The sequence below is a fragment of the Hemitrygon akajei genome, chromosome 3, assembly GCF_048418815.1.
Source record: "Hemitrygon akajei chromosome 3, sHemAka1.3, whole genome shotgun sequence".
NCBI lineage: Eukaryota > Metazoa > Chordata > Chondrichthyes > Myliobatiformes > Dasyatidae > Hemitrygon > Hemitrygon akajei.
In genome coordinates this window covers 98,104,246-98,122,189 of record NC_133126.1, presented here as the reverse complement: position 1 = coordinate 98,122,189, position 17,944 = coordinate 98,104,246, and the positions used below count along the sequence as shown (strand labels likewise).

At 41.8% G+C, this 17,944-nt stretch overlaps 1 protein-coding gene across 6 annotated transcripts in view; it reads left to right on the top strand.

Moving 5' to 3' along the window:
• The window catches only part of LOC140725242 (uncharacterized), a 373,081-nt gene that overhangs the window by 200,735 nt on the left and 154,402 nt on the right, over positions 1-17,944 (top strand). For all 6 annotated transcript variants that reach the window (XM_073040438.1, XM_073040435.1, XM_073040437.1 and 3 more), the window contains one exon: positions 14,068-14,151. In XM_073040438.1, the coding sequence (XP_072896539.1) occupies positions 14,068-14,151 (84 nt within the window). The remainder of the gene's footprint in view (positions 1-14,067; positions 14,152-17,944) is intronic.

Below are 17,944 nucleotides of genomic sequence, written 5' to 3'. Positions count from 1 at the left end.
AGGCTTCCTTTATTCCCACTCTTTGGCTCCTGCCAATCAGCCACTGCTTTATCTAAGCTGGAATATTTCCTGTAATACCATGGGCTCTTAACTTCTTAAGCAGCCTCATGTGTGGCACCTTGTTAAAAGCCTTCTGCAAATTCAAGTGCACAACATCCACTGATTCTCCTTTGTCTATCCTGCTTGTTAGTTCTTCAAAGAATTCCAATAGCTTTGTCAGGTAATATTTTTCCCTTAAGGAAACCTGCTGACTACTGCCTATTTTATCATGTGCTTCTAAGTACTTCGAAATGATATCCTTAACAATCAACACCAGCATCTTCCCAACTACTGAGGTCAGAATAACTGAATTATAATTTCCTTTCTTCTGCCTCACACCCTTCTTGAAGAGTAAAGTAACATTGCAATTTTCCATTCCTCTGGAACCATGCCAGAATCAACTAATTCTTGAAATATCACTACTAATGTCTCTTCAGCCCCTCTTTCTGAACCCTGTGGTGTACACCATCTGGTCCAGGTGACATCTACCTTCACACCTCTTGGTTTCTCAAGAACCTCTCCCTTGTATGGGCAACTTTACATACTTCTGCCCCTGACACTCTGAAACTTCTGGCATATTAATAATGCCTTCCACAGTGAAGACTGATGTAAAATACTTATTCAGTTTGTCTGCCATTTCCTTGCCTCCATTGCTGCCTCTTCAGCATCATTTTCCAGTTTCCAATATCCGCTCTTGCCTCTCTTTTACACTTTATGTATCAGCAGTACACAGCAACTCATAAAATCATAGCAGCAGATCCCCCACAAGAGACTCATCCAGAAAGTCATGAGGCATGGGATCTGTGGAACCTTGGCTGTTTGGATAAAAAAAATTGGCTTACAGGAAGAAAGCAGGGGGTAGTAGTGGAAGGAAAGTATTCTGCCTGGAGGTCGGTGACTAGTGGAGTGCTGCAAGAATCTGTCCTGGGACCCCTCCTCTTTGTGAATTTTATAAATGACCTGGATGAAGAGGTGGAAGGATGGGTGAGTAAGTTTATGGATGACGCAAAGATTGGAGGAGTTGTGGATGGAGCTGTAGGTTATCGAAGGTTACAAGAGGATTTAGACAGGATGCAGAGTTAGGCAGAAAAGTGGCAGATGGAGTTCAATCCGGATAAGTGTGAGGTGATTCACTCTATACTCAGATCACAGGCAAGTTAGCAAAATGCAGAGGATTTCACTTGTTCCTACCACAGCAGCATGTAGCCTAAATGGATGTCTTTTTGTATATAAATACAGTGGCTATAGGTGTTCATACCGCAGGATCAGATGTCCTCTAATGATTCAGCACAGTACAGGTATACCTCACACTTATGTTGTCATATACTGACAGGACCTGGAGATTTATCCACTTTTATATTCATTAAAAGCACCAGTACTTCCTCCTCTTTAATCGTCATAGTTTCCATAACTTCCCTACTTGTTTCCCTTACCTTACACAATTCAATATCCTTCTCCTTAGTGAATACTGAAGAAAAGAAATTGTCCAAAATCTCCCCCATCTCTTTTGGCTCCACACATAGCTGTCCACTCTGATTCTCTAAGGGACCAATTTTATCCCTCACTATCCTTTTGCTATTAATATAACTGTAGAAACCCTTTGGATTTATGTTCACCTTACTTGCCAAAGCAACCTCATATCTTCTTTTAGCTTTTCTTATTTCTTTCTTAAGATTTTTCTTACATTCTTTATATTCCTCGATCACCTCATTTACTCCATGCTGCCTATATTTATTGTAGATATCTCTCTTTTTCCTAACCAAGTTTCCAATATCCCTTGAAAACCATGGCTCTCTCAAACTTTTAACCTTTACTTTCAACCTAACAGGAACATAAAGATTCTGTACCCTCAAAATTTCACCTTTAAATGACGGCCATTTCTCTATTACATCCTTCCCATAAAACAAATTGTCCCAATCCACTCCTTCTAAATCCTTTTGCATCGCCTCAAAGTTAGCCTTTCTGCAATCAAAAATCTCAACCCTGTGTCCAGTCCTATCCTTCTCCATAATTATATTGAAACTAATGGCATTGTGATCACTGGACCCGAAGTGCTCCCCAACACTTACCTCTGTCACCTGACCGATTTCATTCCCTAACAAAAGATCCAACACTGCCCCTTCTCTAGTTGGTACTTCTATGTATTGCTGCAAAAAACTATCCTGCACACATTTTACAAACTCCAAATCATCCATCCCTTTTACAGTATGGGCTTCCCAGTCTATGCACGGAAAATTAAAATTTCCCACAATCCCAACCCTGTGCTTACTACAAATATCTGTTATCTCCTTGCAAATTTGCTCCTCCAATTCTCGCTCCCCATTAGGTGGTCTATAATACACCCCTATAAATGTTACTACACCTTTCCCATTCCTCAATTCCACCCAAATAGTCTCCCTAGACGAACCCTCTAATCTATCCTGCCAGAGCACCGCTGTAATATTTTCTCTGACAAGCAACGCAACCCCTCCCCCTCTTGTCCCTCTGATTCTATCACACCTGAAGCAACGAAATCCAGGAATATTTAGTTGCCAATCACACCCCTCCTGCAACCATGTTTCACTAATAGCTACAACATCATATTTCCAGGTATCAATCCATGCTCTAAGCTCATCCACCTTTCTTACAATGCTTCTAGCATTAAAATAAATGCATTTAAGAAATTCTCCACCTTTTCCTCTCTGTTTATCTCTAACTGTGCAAACAACTTTACTATCTTCTTTTTCTTCCTTCTACCATAGATCTGTTCCTACACTCTGGTTTCCCTCCCCCCTCATATCTAGTTTAAATCCACTGGAGCCTCTCTAGCAAACCTACCTGCAAGAATATTTGTCCCCCTCCAATTCAAATGTAAACTATCCCGCCGGAACAGGTCCCACCTTCCCTGGAAAACTGCCCAATTATCTGTAAATCTGAAGCCCTCTGTCCTGCACCATGTCTTCAGCCACATGTTGATCTGCACTATCTTACTATTTCTAAACCCACCTGCACGTGGCACTGGTAGCAATCCTGAGATTGCTATCCTGGAGGTTCTATCCTTTAACTTGGTACCTAGCTCCCTAAGCTCACCTTTCAGGACCTCCTTAGTCTTCCTACCTACGTCATTGGTCCCTACATGGACCATGACATCCGGCTGCTCAACCTCCCTCTTGAGAATACTGAGAATTCGATCCGAGATATCGCAGACCCTGGCACCAGGGAGGCAACAGACCATCCGGGATTCTTGATCTCTTCTACAGAACCTCCTATCTGTCCCCCTAACTATTGAATCCCCTATCACTATTGCTCTCCTCTTTTCCCTCCTTCCCTCCTTAGTATGCTGCTAATGTACGGGAAATCTGAATTGTGTGTCTGAAACCACAATGGGTGCATGAGAAATGATTATTACTACTGCTATCATTTTCTTTCAAAATAAAATCAAAAGCTCTATTACATGGAAAGAATGGTGAATATATGGGAGACTGGTTTACAGAAAGTTGAAAGGTATTATTGGCATTTAGACCGATAAGGCACTTAACATCCATGTGCAAGTGAATTATTTTGTTTGCTTTTGCAAAGTTTTGAATTAACTAGCTTTGCTTTGGATGGCAGCAGTGCTAATATGTATGTCTGTGAACAAAAGGTAAATGAAAAGAAATTGCTGATGCAGAGTTCTGAGCAGGCCAATGTAGAGTCTTCCACAGGCGGGTGGGGGGGGTGGGGAAACGAAGAATGGCTGGTTAGCTGGTTAGTGTGTGGTTTAGAGCCCTTCTTCCACTGCTTACCAAGGCTTCCGTGTGTTCGGTTTCAGGTTTTCAATACCATCTCTAAATAATCTTCCTCTAGCTTGAGCAATTTGCTTAAGAGAGGTTCCTAGCAATCTGTGGGAATGTTGAATTTTTTTAAGGAGGGTTTTGACCACATCCTTGAATGTAATCTTTCCTCTGACAGCTTGCAATAGAGTATGTTTTAGGAATGTGCTATTACGCATGTAATCAACTTGATCTACCCATTATAATGGACTGAATGTAATTAGGATTACAATGCTCGGTATGTTGGCTGGGAAAAGACACCGGGCATTGATTTGTTTATTCTTCCAGTAAATCTGGATGATTTTATAGAGATAGCCTTAGTGGTTTCATTTCACTGCCTTGAGGTGTTGGCCTTAGAAGCACAAAAGAAGTCTACGATCAGTGCAGCCTGGTTAATTAAGTTTTGTGCTGTCTGAGGTCTTGATCTTCAAACATCCTTTTTCTCAACCGACAAAAGGCTGTGCTGGTGCATTGAAGGCTACTGTGAATTTCATCATTAAAGAGCTAGTTCCAGAAATATGAAAAGTGGTCCATGTTTTCTTGGGACTGAAGCAAATCTTTATTGAAGAAGGGCTTGTGGTGCAGCTTGGGCAGGTTGAGGGAAGATCACTGGAAAACAAATTGGTAAATTGGTTTATTACTGTCGTATGTACCAAAGTACAGTGAAAATTGTATTTTGTATTCCATAATGGTACAATAACAGAGTGCAGATAAGGTGTTACAATTACAGAGAAATGTACAGAGCAAGTAGATAATAAGGTGCAAAATCATAACAAGTTTGGTTTTAAGGTCAAGCATCCACCTTATTGTACTAGGAAATTGTTCAGTAGTCTTAAAAGTGGGATAGAAACTTTACTTAAGCCTGGCTATACAGGCTTTCCAGCTTTTGTTCCTCTCAATGTGAGTGGGGAGAAGAGAGACTATCCACATGGGTAGAGTCTTTGATTATGCTGGCAGCTTTACTGACACAGCAAAAAGTATAGACAGAATTGATAGAGGGGCAGGCAGGTTTCCATGATGTGTTAAGCTGCATAATGCTGGAATCTGAAATAAAAATGTCTGCAGAATACAGAGACGCTTATGTTTGCACTAACTTCAAGCCATCACTGATTGTTCATATGTTGTACACACATAAAACGATTAAGGTCCTCTCCCTAACAAAAATCAGAAATGCTCGAAGAACTTAGCCAGTCAAGAAGAAGGATCCATTATATTAAATAAGAGACCCTTTCTCAGAATTGGGGAGGGTCCTGGTGAAGGGTCTTGGTTTGAAATGGTGATTGTTTACTCCCTTCCATAGATGATGCCTGACCTGCTGAGTTCCTCTGTATTGTGTGGCTGTTGCTCTGGATTTCCAGTATTTGCAGAATCTCGCATATTCAGCTTAGAATAATACTGTACCCTCCTGCCTTTCAAATCAAATTTTTTTTTAAAACTGCAGAGAGTTATGGATAAAATTCAGAACATCATGAAAACCAGCTTCCACTCTATGGGCTCTAGCTATGCTTTCTGCTGCCTTGGCGGCATGATCAAACATCCCACCCACCCCAGACATTCTCTCTTCTCCCCTCTCCTACTGGAAGAAGATTCAAAAGCTTGGAAGCACATACTACCAGGCTTAGGTTTGAATTCCACTGTTATAAGAATGATCCTCTAGTATGATAAAATGGATTCCTGACCTGATAATCTACCTTGCACTTTCTCTATAACTGTGTTCTGTTGTTGCTGTTTCTGTCTGTGCCACATGCCTTTGAAGGGTGGTGATTTGACAGATGAATGCATGATTGAAAACTGGTGCAGTGGGCAGGGTTTCAGATTTCTGGATTGTTGGGAAGGTACAACTTGTACAAAAGGGACGGGTTACACCTGAACACGAGGAGGATCAATATCCTTGCAGGTAGGTTTGCTGGAGCTATTTAGGAGGGTTTAAACTAATTTGGCAGGGTAATGGGAACTGGAGTGATAGTGCTGAAGAAGGCTAGTTGGTTTACAAACAGACCTAGCAAGGAGAGGTTAATGATAGGGCGAAATTGCAGTCAACAGGATGAGTTGTAATGTAAAAGGTGGACAAAATCAAAAAGGGGGAATACGGGATTAAAGGTGTTATGTTTGAATGCACACAGTATACAGAATAAGCGAAATTAGCTTGCAGCACAGTTACAGATTGGCATTTTGACGCTGTGGCTGAAAGATTATAGCTGGGAGCTTTACATCCAAGGATTCATATTGTATAGAAAGGACAGGTAGGTAGGCAGAGGGGGTGGGGTAGCTCCAATGGTTTAAAAAAAATAAATCAAATCATTAGAAAGAGGTAACATAGGGTTGGAAGGTGTAGAATCATTGGGGGTAGAGCTAAGGAACTTAGGTGTACAAGATAATGAGAGACATTGATCGTGTGGATAGTCAGAGGCTTTTCCCCAGGGCTGAAATGGCTAGCACGAGAGGGCATAGTTTTAAGGTGCTTGGAAGTAGGTACAGAGGAGATGTCAGTGGTAAGTATTTTACACAGAGAGTGGTGAGTGCATGGAATGGGCTGCCGGAGTCGGTGGTGGAGGCGGAAACGTTAGGGTCTTTTAAGAGACTCCTGGATAGGTATATGGAGCTTAGAGAAATAGAGGGCTATGGGTAAGCCTAGGTAGTTCTAAGGTAAGGACATGTTTGACACAGCTTTGTGGGCCAAAGGGCCTGTATTGTGCTGTAGTTTTTCTATGAACTGCAGGGGTAAAATTACCTTGATGGGAGGTGTATACAGACCCCCAAACAGTAGTAAAGATGTGGACTACAAATTACAAGAGAGATTTAAAAAATGCATGTCAAAAGGACAATGTTACAATAGTCATGGGGGATTTCAATATGGAGGTTGATGGGGAAAATCAGGTTGGTGCTGGATCCCAAGAGGGGGAGTTTCTAGAATGCCTATGAGATGTCTTTCAAGAGAAACGTATGGTTGAGCTCACTAGGGGATCGGCTATTCTGGATTGGGTGTTGTGCTATGAACCAGAGTTGGTTAGAGATAATTGATGTAGACCTTTACACTAAGGTAAAGGAACCCTTAGAGTCCAGTGATCACAATATGATAGAATTCACCCTGCAATTTGAGGAAGAGAAGCTAAAGTCAGATGCATCAGTATTACAGTAGAGTAAAGGGGATTACAGAGGCATGAGAGAGGAGCTGGCCAAAATTGATTGGAAAGGAACACAAGCAGAAATGATGGCAGAGCAGCAGTGGCTGGAATTTCTGGGACCAATTCTGAAGATACAGAAATAGTATTCTAAAGGCAGGATGTCACAACTGTGGGAGACATGAGAAGCCAACATAAAGGCCAAAGGGAGGGCATATAATAGAGCAAAAATTAGTGGGAAGTTAGAGGATGGGGACTTTTAAAAACCAACATAAGGCAACTAAAAAGTCATTAAGAAGGTAAAGATGGAATACAAAGCTGCTAATAATATTAAAGAGGATACCAAAAGTTTCTTCAGATACATGAAGTGTAAAAGAGAGGCAAGGATGGATATCAGACTGCTGGAAAATGGTGCTGGAGAGGTAGTACTGGGGGACACAGAAATGACAGATGAACTAAATAAGTATTTTGCATCATTCTTCACTGTGGAAGACTAGCAGTATGCTAGAAATTCGGGAGTGTCAAAGGGCAGAATCGTGTGAAATTGCCATTACTAGGGAGAAGGTTCTTGTGAAACTGTAATGTCTGAGGGAAGATGAGTCACCTGGTCTATACCTCAGGGTTCTGAAAGTGGTGGCTGAAGAGATTGTGGAGGCATCTAGCTATGCTTGTATCTTTCCTGTAATACCATGGGCTCTTAACTTCCAGCAGCCTCGTGTGGTACCTTGTCAAAGACCTGAAAAGCTAAATACACAACATCCACTAATTCTCCTTTATCTATCCTGCTTGTTATTTCCTCTAAGAATTCCAGCTAATTTGTCAGGCAAGATTTTGCCTTAAGGAAACCATGCTTTCAAGAATCAATTGATTCTGGCATGGTTCCGGAGGACTGGAAAATTGCAAATGTCACCCTACTCTTCAAGAAGGAAGAGAGGCAGAAGAAAGGAAACTATAGGCCAGTTAGTTTGACCTCAGTGGTTGGGAAGATGTTAGAGTTGATTGTTAAGGGTGTGCTTTCAGGGTACTTGGAGGCACATGATTTAAAAAAAAGGCTGTTGTCAGCATGGTTTCCTGAAATAAATACAAATACAAATACTTTATTGTCACCAAACAATTGACACTAGAGCGTACAATCATCACAGTGATATTTGTTTCTGCGCTTCACGCTCCCTGAAGTACAAATCAAAGTAAATATAATAAAAATTTAAATTATATAATAAATTAATTAGAAAATAGAAAAGGGAAAGTACGGTAGTGGAAGTCAGGTCCAGGTATTTGGAGGGTACGGCCCAGATCCGGGTCAGGATCTGTTCAGCAGTCTTATCACAGTTGGAAAGAAGCTGTTCCCAAATCTGGTCATACGTATCTTCATGCTCCTGAACCTTCTCCCAGAGGGAAGTGGGACAAAAAGTGTGTTGGCTGGGTGGGACATCCTTGATTATCCTGGCAGCACTGCTCCGACAGTGAGTCCAAGGATGGAAGATTGGTTTGTGTGATGTGCTGGGCTAGGTTCACGATCTTCTGCAGCTTCTTCTGGTCTTGGACAGGACAACTTCCATACCAGGTTGTGATGCACCCTAGAAGAATGCTTTCTACGGTGCACCTATAAAAGTTAGTGAGGGTTTTAGGGGACAGGCCAAATTTCTTCAGCCTTCTCAGGAAATAAAGGTGGGCCTTCTTGGCAGTGGACTCTGCTTGGTTAGACCAAGTCAGGTCATTTGTGATATTCACAAATAGGGAAAATCTGTTGAAATTCTTTAAAGAAACAACAAACAGGATAGATAAAGGAGAATAGGTGGACGTCGCATATTTGGATTTTTAGTTCTTTGACAAGGCACCACACATGAGGCTGCTGGAACAAAAGAGCCCATATTACAGGGAAGATACGAGCATAGACAGAGCATTAGCTGGAGGGAAAGAGTGAGAATAAAGGAAGCCTTTTCTGGTTGGCTACTGGTGACTAGTAGTATTCTACAGGGATATATGTTCGCGCTGCTTTTTACATTATATGTCAAAGATTTCGATGAAGGAATTGATGGCTTTATGGCCAAGTTTGCAGATGATATGAAGAACGGTGGAGGGGCAGGTAGTTCTGAGGAAGCAGTGAGGCAAAAGAAGGACTTGGACAGATTAGGTAATGGGCAAAGAAGTGGCAGATGTAATATTGTCAGGAAGTGTATGGTCATGTACTTTGATAGAAGAAATAAAAGCATTGACTATTTTCTAAAAGGAGAAAAAATTCAATAATATGAGGTGCAAAGGGAGTTTGGAGTCCTCGTGCAGGATTCCCTAAAGATTAATTTGCAGGTTGAATCGGTGGTGAAGAAGGCAACTGCAAAATTAGCATTCGTTTTGAGAGGATTAGAATATACTGTAAAAGCAAGGATATAATGTTGAGGCCTTAAAAAGCACTGGTGAGGGCTCAATTAGAGTAATGTGAGCAGTTTTGTGCCCCTTATCTTAGAAAGGATGTGCTGGCACTGGAGAGGGTTCACTTGGAGTATTGTGAGCAGTTTTGTGCCCCTTATCTTAGAAAGGATGTGCTGGCACTGGAGAGGGTTCACGGAGTATTGTGAGCAGTTTTGTGCCCCTTATCTTAGAAAGGATGTGCTGGCATTGGAGAGGGTTCACTTGGAGTATTGTGAGCAGTTTTGTGCCCCTTATCTTAGAAAGGATGTGCTGGCATTGGAGAGGGTTCACTTGGAGTATTGTGAGCAGTTTTGTGCCCCTTATCTTAGAAAGGATGTGCTGGCATTGGAGAGGGTTCACTTGGAGTATTGTGAGCAGTTTTGTGCCCCTTATCTTAGAAAGGATGTGCTGGCACTGGAGAGGGTTCACTTGGAGTATTGTGAGCAGTTTTGTGCCCCTTATCTTAGAAAGGATGTGCTGGCACTGGAGAGGGTTCACTTGGAGTATTGTGAGCAGTTTTGTGCCCCTTATCTTAGAAAGGATGTGCTGGCACTGGAGAGGGTTCACTTGGAGTATTGTGAGCAGTTTTGTGCCCCTTATCTTAGAAAGGATGTGCTGGCACTGGAGAGGGTTCACTTGGAGTATTGTGAGCAGTTTTGTGCCCCTTATCTTAGAAAGGATGTGCTGGCATTGGAGAGGGCTCACTTGGAGTATTGTGAGCAGTTTTGTGCCCCTTATCTTAGAAAGGATGTGCTGGCATTGGAGAGGGCTCACTTGGAGTATTGTGAGCAGTTTTGTGCCCCTTATCTTAGAAAGGATGTGCTGGCATTGGAGAGGGTTCACTTGGAGTATTGTGAGCAGTTTTGTGCCCCTTATCTTAGAAAGGATGTGCTGGCATTGGAGAGGGCTCACTTGGAGTATTGTGAGCAGTTTTGTGCCCCTTATCTTAGAAAGGATGTGCTGGCATTGGAGAGGGCTCACTTGGAGTATTGTGAGCAGTTTTGTGCCCCTTATCTTAGAAAGGATGTGCTGGCACTGGAGAGGGTTCACTTGGAGTATTGTGAGCAGTTTTGTGCCCCTTATCTTAGAAAGGATGTGCTGGCATTGGAGAGGGTTCACTTGGAGTATTGTGAGCAGTTTTGTGCCCCTTATCTTAGAAAGGATGTGCTGGCATTGGAGAGGGCTCACTTGGAGTATTGTGAGCAGTTTTGTGCCCCTTATCTTAGAAAGGATGTGCTGGCATTGGAGAGGGTTCACTTGGAGTATTGTGAGCAGTTTTGTGCCCCTTATCTTAGAAAGGATGTGCTGGCATTGGAGAGGGCTCACTTGGAGTATTGTGAGCAGTTTTGTGCCCCTTATCTTAGAAAGGATGTGCTGGCATTGGAGAGGGCTCACTTGGAGTATTGTGAGCAGTTTTGTGCCCCTTATCTTAGAAAGGATGTGCTGGCATTGGAGAGGGTTCACTTGGAGTATTGTGAGCAGTTTTGTGCCCCTTATCTTAGAAAGGATGTGCTGGCATTGGAGAGGGTTCAAAGGAGTTTCACAGTAATGATTCCAGAACTGAAGGTCTTGTCAGAGGAGGAGTATTTGATGGCTTTGGGCCTCTATTCACTGGAATTCAGAAAAGTGATAGATGAACTCAATGAAACCTATTGAAAGTTTAAAAGCCTAGATAGAGTGGAGGTGGTGAGGATGTTCTCTATGGTGGAGGAATCTAAGAACAGAGGATTCAACCTCAGAATAAAGGGACGTCCTTTTAGAAAGGAGATGAGGAGGAATTACTTTTGCTAAAGAGTGGTGAATCTGCTGAATTCATTACCACAGGCAGTTGTGGAGGGCAGGTTGAAGAATTCTTGATTAGTCAGGGCATGAAGGGATGTGGGGAAAAAGTAGGAGCTTGCGTCTGAGAGGGAAATGGATCAGGTTTGATGAAATGGTGGAATAGACTCAATGGGCTAAACGATCTAATTCTGCTCCTTTATCTTAAGGTCTTCAAATACCTAATGAAATATAGTCACTGTTGTGCCTTCTTTGTAATTGCATCAATATGTTAGGCCCAGGATAGATCTTCAGAGATGTTGACACCAAAGAACTTGAAACTGCTCACCCTTTCCTTTGTTGATTCCTCAATGAGGACTGGCGTGTGTTTCCTTGACTTCTCCTTCCTGAAGTTCACAATCAATTCCTTGGTCTTACTGACAGTGAGTGAGTGTAAGGTAGTTGTTGCAATACCACTTGACCAACTGATCTATCTCGCTCTTGTAGAACTTCTTTTTGCCATCTGAAATTCAGCCAGCAATAGTTGTATCATCGACAAAGTTAAATATGGCATTTGAGCAGTGTCTAGCCACAAGGTCATGGGTGGAAAGAATGTAGAGCAGTGGGCTAAGCACACATCCTTGAGGTGTACCAGTGCTAATTGTCAGCGAGGAGCTGTTATTTCTGATAATGATATTATTTAGTATTATGCTTAAATCAAATGGAAGTGAATTCAAAAGAACAGGCAAACTTGAAGAAAGATGTTCTGCGGTTTGGGCTTATTAGTGGAGTCAAAGGCTTTTTATCAGTGTGATTATAGTTTGTTTAAAGTGGATTGGGCAAATAAATTAAGTGATAGGTCAGTGGATAAGCAGTGGGAGATATTCAAACAGTTGCACCAATAACACCCATCAGAAATATATCCAAATTAGAACGTGAGGACCCAAAAAACTACCTTAAGCCCCCGACCACTCTATTTTTATACCCTCTCCACTGATATGAAATGCTGCAGTAAGTGGACCAATACACAACACCAGCTCAAACCACCATACCAGAACCTGTCACTGCTCTTCACGAGTCCCATCCCTGTGTTCACCTAACTTTCCTGTTCCCACAGTGCAAATCAAAGCTCCTGCATCAGTTCTGTTACGTTCAAGGCCATGGGGTTAACAAGCATAAAGATTAACCCTATGCAATATGTTCCATGAGAAAGAGGCTCATGGATAATGTTAAATTCAAAATAGACATACAAAATAGTATGTCTATTTGATCATTTGGGCACCATGGTACAGCAGCAGCTAGTGCAACACTATTGCAGCACGGGGTGTTCAATACCACGTATATTCTCTCTATGGAGTGCATGGATGTTTTTCTGGATTATCCAGTTTCCATCAACAAGCCAAAGACATACAGGGTGGGTTAATTGGTCATTGTAAATTGTCCTGTAAGTTTGTCAGGGGTTGCTGGGGTGATGTGGCCAGAAGGACCTACTCCATGCTGTATCACTGAATAAATGAATGATAGATCAGAGGAGCTGGGAGCCAGCAATGAAATACTAAATAGCTCATAAGAAGGGAGAAAATTGAATTTGAGGAAGATTGGCATATAACATTACAACAGACAATAAGAATTTCGATGCATATGTGAAAAAAGTAGATTTTGCTCTTCCAGTGTGACTGGATACTACAATTAATTGCAATAGATCCCCTATAAGTAGTCCATTTAATTAAATCACAAGAAGCTACTTATAACTAATTACAATTTTAATTGCATCATTTAAAAATAATTGAATATGAGTATTTTTGAGTGATCCAGTGAAAAAACCTTGCCTTTTTAACAGCTTCTAATGTTATAAATCCATTATGTTGCAATCTATCCAAGATTTTGAGCCATTTGTCAATTTGTGACAACTTGCTATCATAAGGTATTGACTTCTTGCATTCCTCCAATTTTGGCCTCTTGTACAGGAGCCATTTCCTTTGCACCACCATTTTTAATTGTAGCTCATCATACAGTAATTACATTTAGTTTTTTTCAGTTTTCCAGTTTTTAGGCAGGGTCTTTAATCTAAAACATTTAACTGTTTCTCTGCCAATGGATTTTACTTGATCCGCTAAGCTGCCAAACATTTTGGTTTAGTTTTAGCTGAACTAACCTTACTGTTTTTGTTATTCACGAGGAAATCTGCAGATGCTGCAAATTCAAGCAACACACACAAAATGCTGGTGGAACGCAGCAGGCCAGACAGCATCAAAAGGGAGAAGCAGGCCAGGCAGCATCTATAAGGAGAAGCGCTGTCGAAGTTTCGGGCCAAGAAAGGCTATCTTACTATCTTTCCTTTCAGTTAGTCCTGACGAAGGGTCTCGGCCCGAAACGTCGACAGCGCTTCTCCCTTTTGATGCTGTCTGGCCTGCTGCGTTCCACCAGCATTTTGTGTGTGTTGCTTGTTTTTGTTATTGCTAAGAAGCGGAGTAAGGTGACTGTTATCTGTGTAAAGGGCAAACTGCCCAAGAGATACAAAATACCTTGATTTCACCAGTGAGGTAGAAAAGAAGATTTGCTGTAATTATGCAAATGAACTTTAAAGTACCAGTAGAAAAAATACTCAATACTGACTTGACAGTGCAGGTTTTAAACTTAGTAATCTGTACTTGGAAAGAAGATTGCACTGCCTCTCAGTTACAGATCTTCCCCAAATCAAAGATAGCAGTTGTTTATAGTTCAAAATATATTCTGAAAGGAATATCCTGAAAGGAAGCAGATTTTTTGCAAGAGTTGGGTAATTACATAGTTTACATTACTGAGACCAGTCTTTTCTTAAATCTTAGATTTTATTTTGTTACTGTTATGGTAGAATTTGAACTCTGGTCTCTGGGATCCTGAAGCTCATCCCTCAAAATGATAGAAAACATACTCACATCTAATTCTGTCTTTGCTTTTTAAACCAGATTTGGGAGGAAAGGAGAAAGAAAAACATAGAAAATTTCAATGAAGAAATGGAGAGAATAGCAGAATATGAAAAGAATCAACAGGTAAGAATCTGTAGGCCTTTTATGATGTTGTTGTTTTACATCTTCCTTTTTCATAGCAAGCACCAGAATGGGAAGACCCAGTCAAATTCAGGATGTAGATCCTATTCACATGTATATTTAACAGCAACTGATGGCAGCTTATGGGATCTCTTCTGAAGTAGGGTTGACATGTACAAAAGGGATAGGTTACACCTGAACCCAAGGGTCAGAAGGTGCTGAATCATTGTGGACAGAGTTAAGGAACTGCAAAGGTAAAAAGACGCTGATGGGAGTTACATACAGAGTCCTCAACAGTAATAAGAATATGGTCTACAAATTACAACGGGTGATAGAAAATGCATGCCAAAAGAGCAAAGTAACAATAGGGGATTTTAATATGCAGGTAAAGTGCTCGATTCCAGGGGAATTTCTAGAATGCCTATGAGCAAAGTTCCCTCTAATTTGTATTGAACAGTGTGTGCAAAAATCTTGTGCTGTGCATTTTTTTTGCCCGGTGACTACATGTACATACGCACTGAATTTTTAAGTAAACCTGAAGCTATTCTGAGGATAATAAACTACCAAGCCCAGTTTGTTGTTCATCATTTAAAAGAAATAAAATAATAGTCAATAAGAACTTTGATCTACTCTGGGTTTAATCATTTTTGCTCTCGTTTATCTGCACTGTCATAAAATATAAGTAGCCGGTTACGAAGGATTTTCTTGCCAGAGTTTTTGCACATTTCTGATTTGCTTGCTAAATTGTGCTTTAAAAAGTCAAGCTTCCAATTATCACTCCACTTCTTCCCATTTGCAAATTCTCCAGCAACTTTTGCATTGCAACAATACACGCAGATAACACCAGTTTCTGTATTGTACATAAATATTTCTCATAGCTACACATTCCTGACCTCATGAGCTTTCAGTATAGCAGTTTCTACTGTTTCATTAAGCCATTCCACATTAAATGAACTGGCAGCTCTTCTGCGTTTCACACCATTTGCTTCTTTGGAATTTGGCATAAAGAATCAATAATTTCTTCAATAAAAACAGTATAAATAAGCTAGTTCAAAATCTGCAGACAAATCATCACAAATCCCACTTTGTCAACACCGTCTGCATCAGAAACCGGAAAAAGAAATGTGATTGTGTACGATCGTGAAATATATTTAACATGCTAATGAGGTAGAGGATGACAACTTTTTTTGCGCAGTTTAGATTCCTTTGTGCACTAGTAGCAAAAGTTGTGTGCACGCGCACACCTTAGAGGGATCATTGCCTATGAGATGGCTTTTAAGAGCAGCTCATGGTTGAGCCCACTAGGGAATCAGCTACAAACAAGAGAAATCTGTAGCAACACACAGAACACGCTGGAGGAACTCAGCAGATCAGGCAGCATCTGTGGAAACGAACAGTCAATGTTTCGGCCCGAGACCCTTCATCAGGACTGAAGAGGGAGGGGACAGGGGCCCTACAAAGGAGGGTGGGAAGGAGAAGGCTGGTAGGTGCCAAGTGAAAAGCCAGTAAGGAAAAAGATCAAGGGGTAGGGGAGGGGATAGGCAGGAAAGGTGAAGGAATGTAAGGGGAAAGCTTTATGGATAGTAGAAGGAGGCAGAACCATGAGGGAGGTGATAGACAGCTGGAGGAGGAGGCAGGGTGAAACTGGGATGGGGGAAGGGAGAGGGAGGGAATTACCGGAAGTTGGAGAATTCAATGTTCATGCCAAGGGGTTGGAGACTACCCAGACGCTATATGAGGTATTGCTCCTCCAATCTAAGTTTGGCCTCATCATGGCAGTAGAGGAGGCCATGTATGGACATATCCGAATGGGAATGTGAAGCAGAGTTGAAGTGGGTGGCAACCGGGAGATCCTGTCTGTTGTGGCGGATGGAGCGGAGGTGCTTGACGAAGTGGTCCCCCAATCTGCGTCAGGTCTCACTGATGTAGAGGAGGCTGCACCAGGAGCTCCGGATGCAATAGATGACCCCTACAGACTCACAAGTGAAGTGTTGCCCCACCTGAAAGGACTGTTTGGGGCCCTGAATGGTGGTAAGAGAAGAAGTGTAGGGACAAGTGTAGCACTTACGCTTGCAATGATAAGTGCCAGGTGGGAGATCTGTGGGGAGGGACGTGTGGACCAGGGAGTCATGGAGGGCATGATCCCTGCAGAAAGTGGAGAGGGGTAAAGAGGGGAAAATATGCTTAGTGGTAGGGTCCTGTTGAAGGTGGCGGAAGTTGCGGAGGATAATATGCTGGATCTGGAGGCTGGTGGGGTGGTAGGTGAGGAAAAGGGGAACTCGGTCTCTATTGTGGTGACGGGAGGATGGGGTGAGGGCCGACGTGCGAGAAACGGAGGAGATGTGGGTGAGGGCATCATTGATGATGGCAGAAGGGAAAACACGATCCTTAAAGAAAGAGGACATTTGAGATGTCCTGGAATGGAAAGCCTCATCCTGGGAGCAGATGCAGCGGAGGCGGAGGAACTGGGAATAGGGAATAGCATTTCTGCATGTGGCAGGGTGGGAATATTATTTTGTTTACAGTATAAGTACAACACAGAGACAACATTTATGCCAGTGCCAATATTTATGTATCACATGAGCTGCCACCATTCCAGTAATTCAACATATCCTTCTCTTCCTCATTTATCTCTCTTCCCCCATTGATGTTTTTATGCTAGTTGCCATGATCAAGTTGCAGTGGGTAGGATGTTACACACTCTAGCCCATCTCTGATACTGAAGTTTTTATGAATTCTTATGAAATTTGGTTGGTGACAGAATGAACCTAGTTCTGGTCTTCCCAAAAAGTGAAAACATCTGCTCTTGTTTATCCAGTCATGCACTTTCAGAATGTTAAAGACTTCTATCACTAGAATTCAGTCATCTTTTGTATTGGAAAATAGAGCAGCAGATTGTTCAGTGTATGACCTTATGGCTCTAGAGACATGGGTTTGATTCTGACCTTGGGCACTGTCTATTTGGAGTTTGCACATGTTCACAGTGAATAGTAAGTTTCCTCCTGATGCTGTGTTTTTTCCCCACTTGCCAATGTCATACTGGTTGGTAAGTTATTGTAAATTGTCCTTGGTATATGTGGGTGGCAGAAGAGTAGGCATGGGGTGTAATGAATCAACGCGGATGCCAGAGGAAAAGGTACTTGATACAGTAGGCCAACTCTTCAGTTGAAATTCAGTTCAGAGGAATCTGGAATGAGAAAGAATGGAAAGGAATAGGAGACAGAACAATTAAACAATTAAGAAAGAAACAAGGAACTATGAAATTAAATGATCAGGAAACATAAAATGATGACATATTGTACACATCAATAAAAAGAAAGCTGAGATGGAATATGGCCATTTGTGAACACAGGAATTAAAATCACAGGTAATGATGGAGAAGGCAGGAGTATTATATCATTGTTTTTAAGTGTAACTCTCGCTTCAGCTAGTGGCTTAATATAGGGGATGATAGCCCCCAGCCCGGCCAAACTTAAGAAACCTCGTTTGGGTGGATGCTGTGCGATGCCCCTGTTACAAATCAGTAACCCAAAATAACAAACAGTATACAATATGCAATTAAACGGTTAAGCTTTATTATTCTTAATTTGACTATATGGTTAATAAAGGAACCAAAAAAAGAAAAAGGGCCCATTCTTATGAAACAGTCTATTGCATAATGTTGGAGCTCACTGATAAGCCAGTTGTACACTATCAACCTCCTCCAAACGTTGCTGCCCTTCAGACCCTCACTCCAAGTCCACTCCGTCCGGCGGTCTACCAATTCTCTCCATTCACGTCTTCTATCCTCATCTCT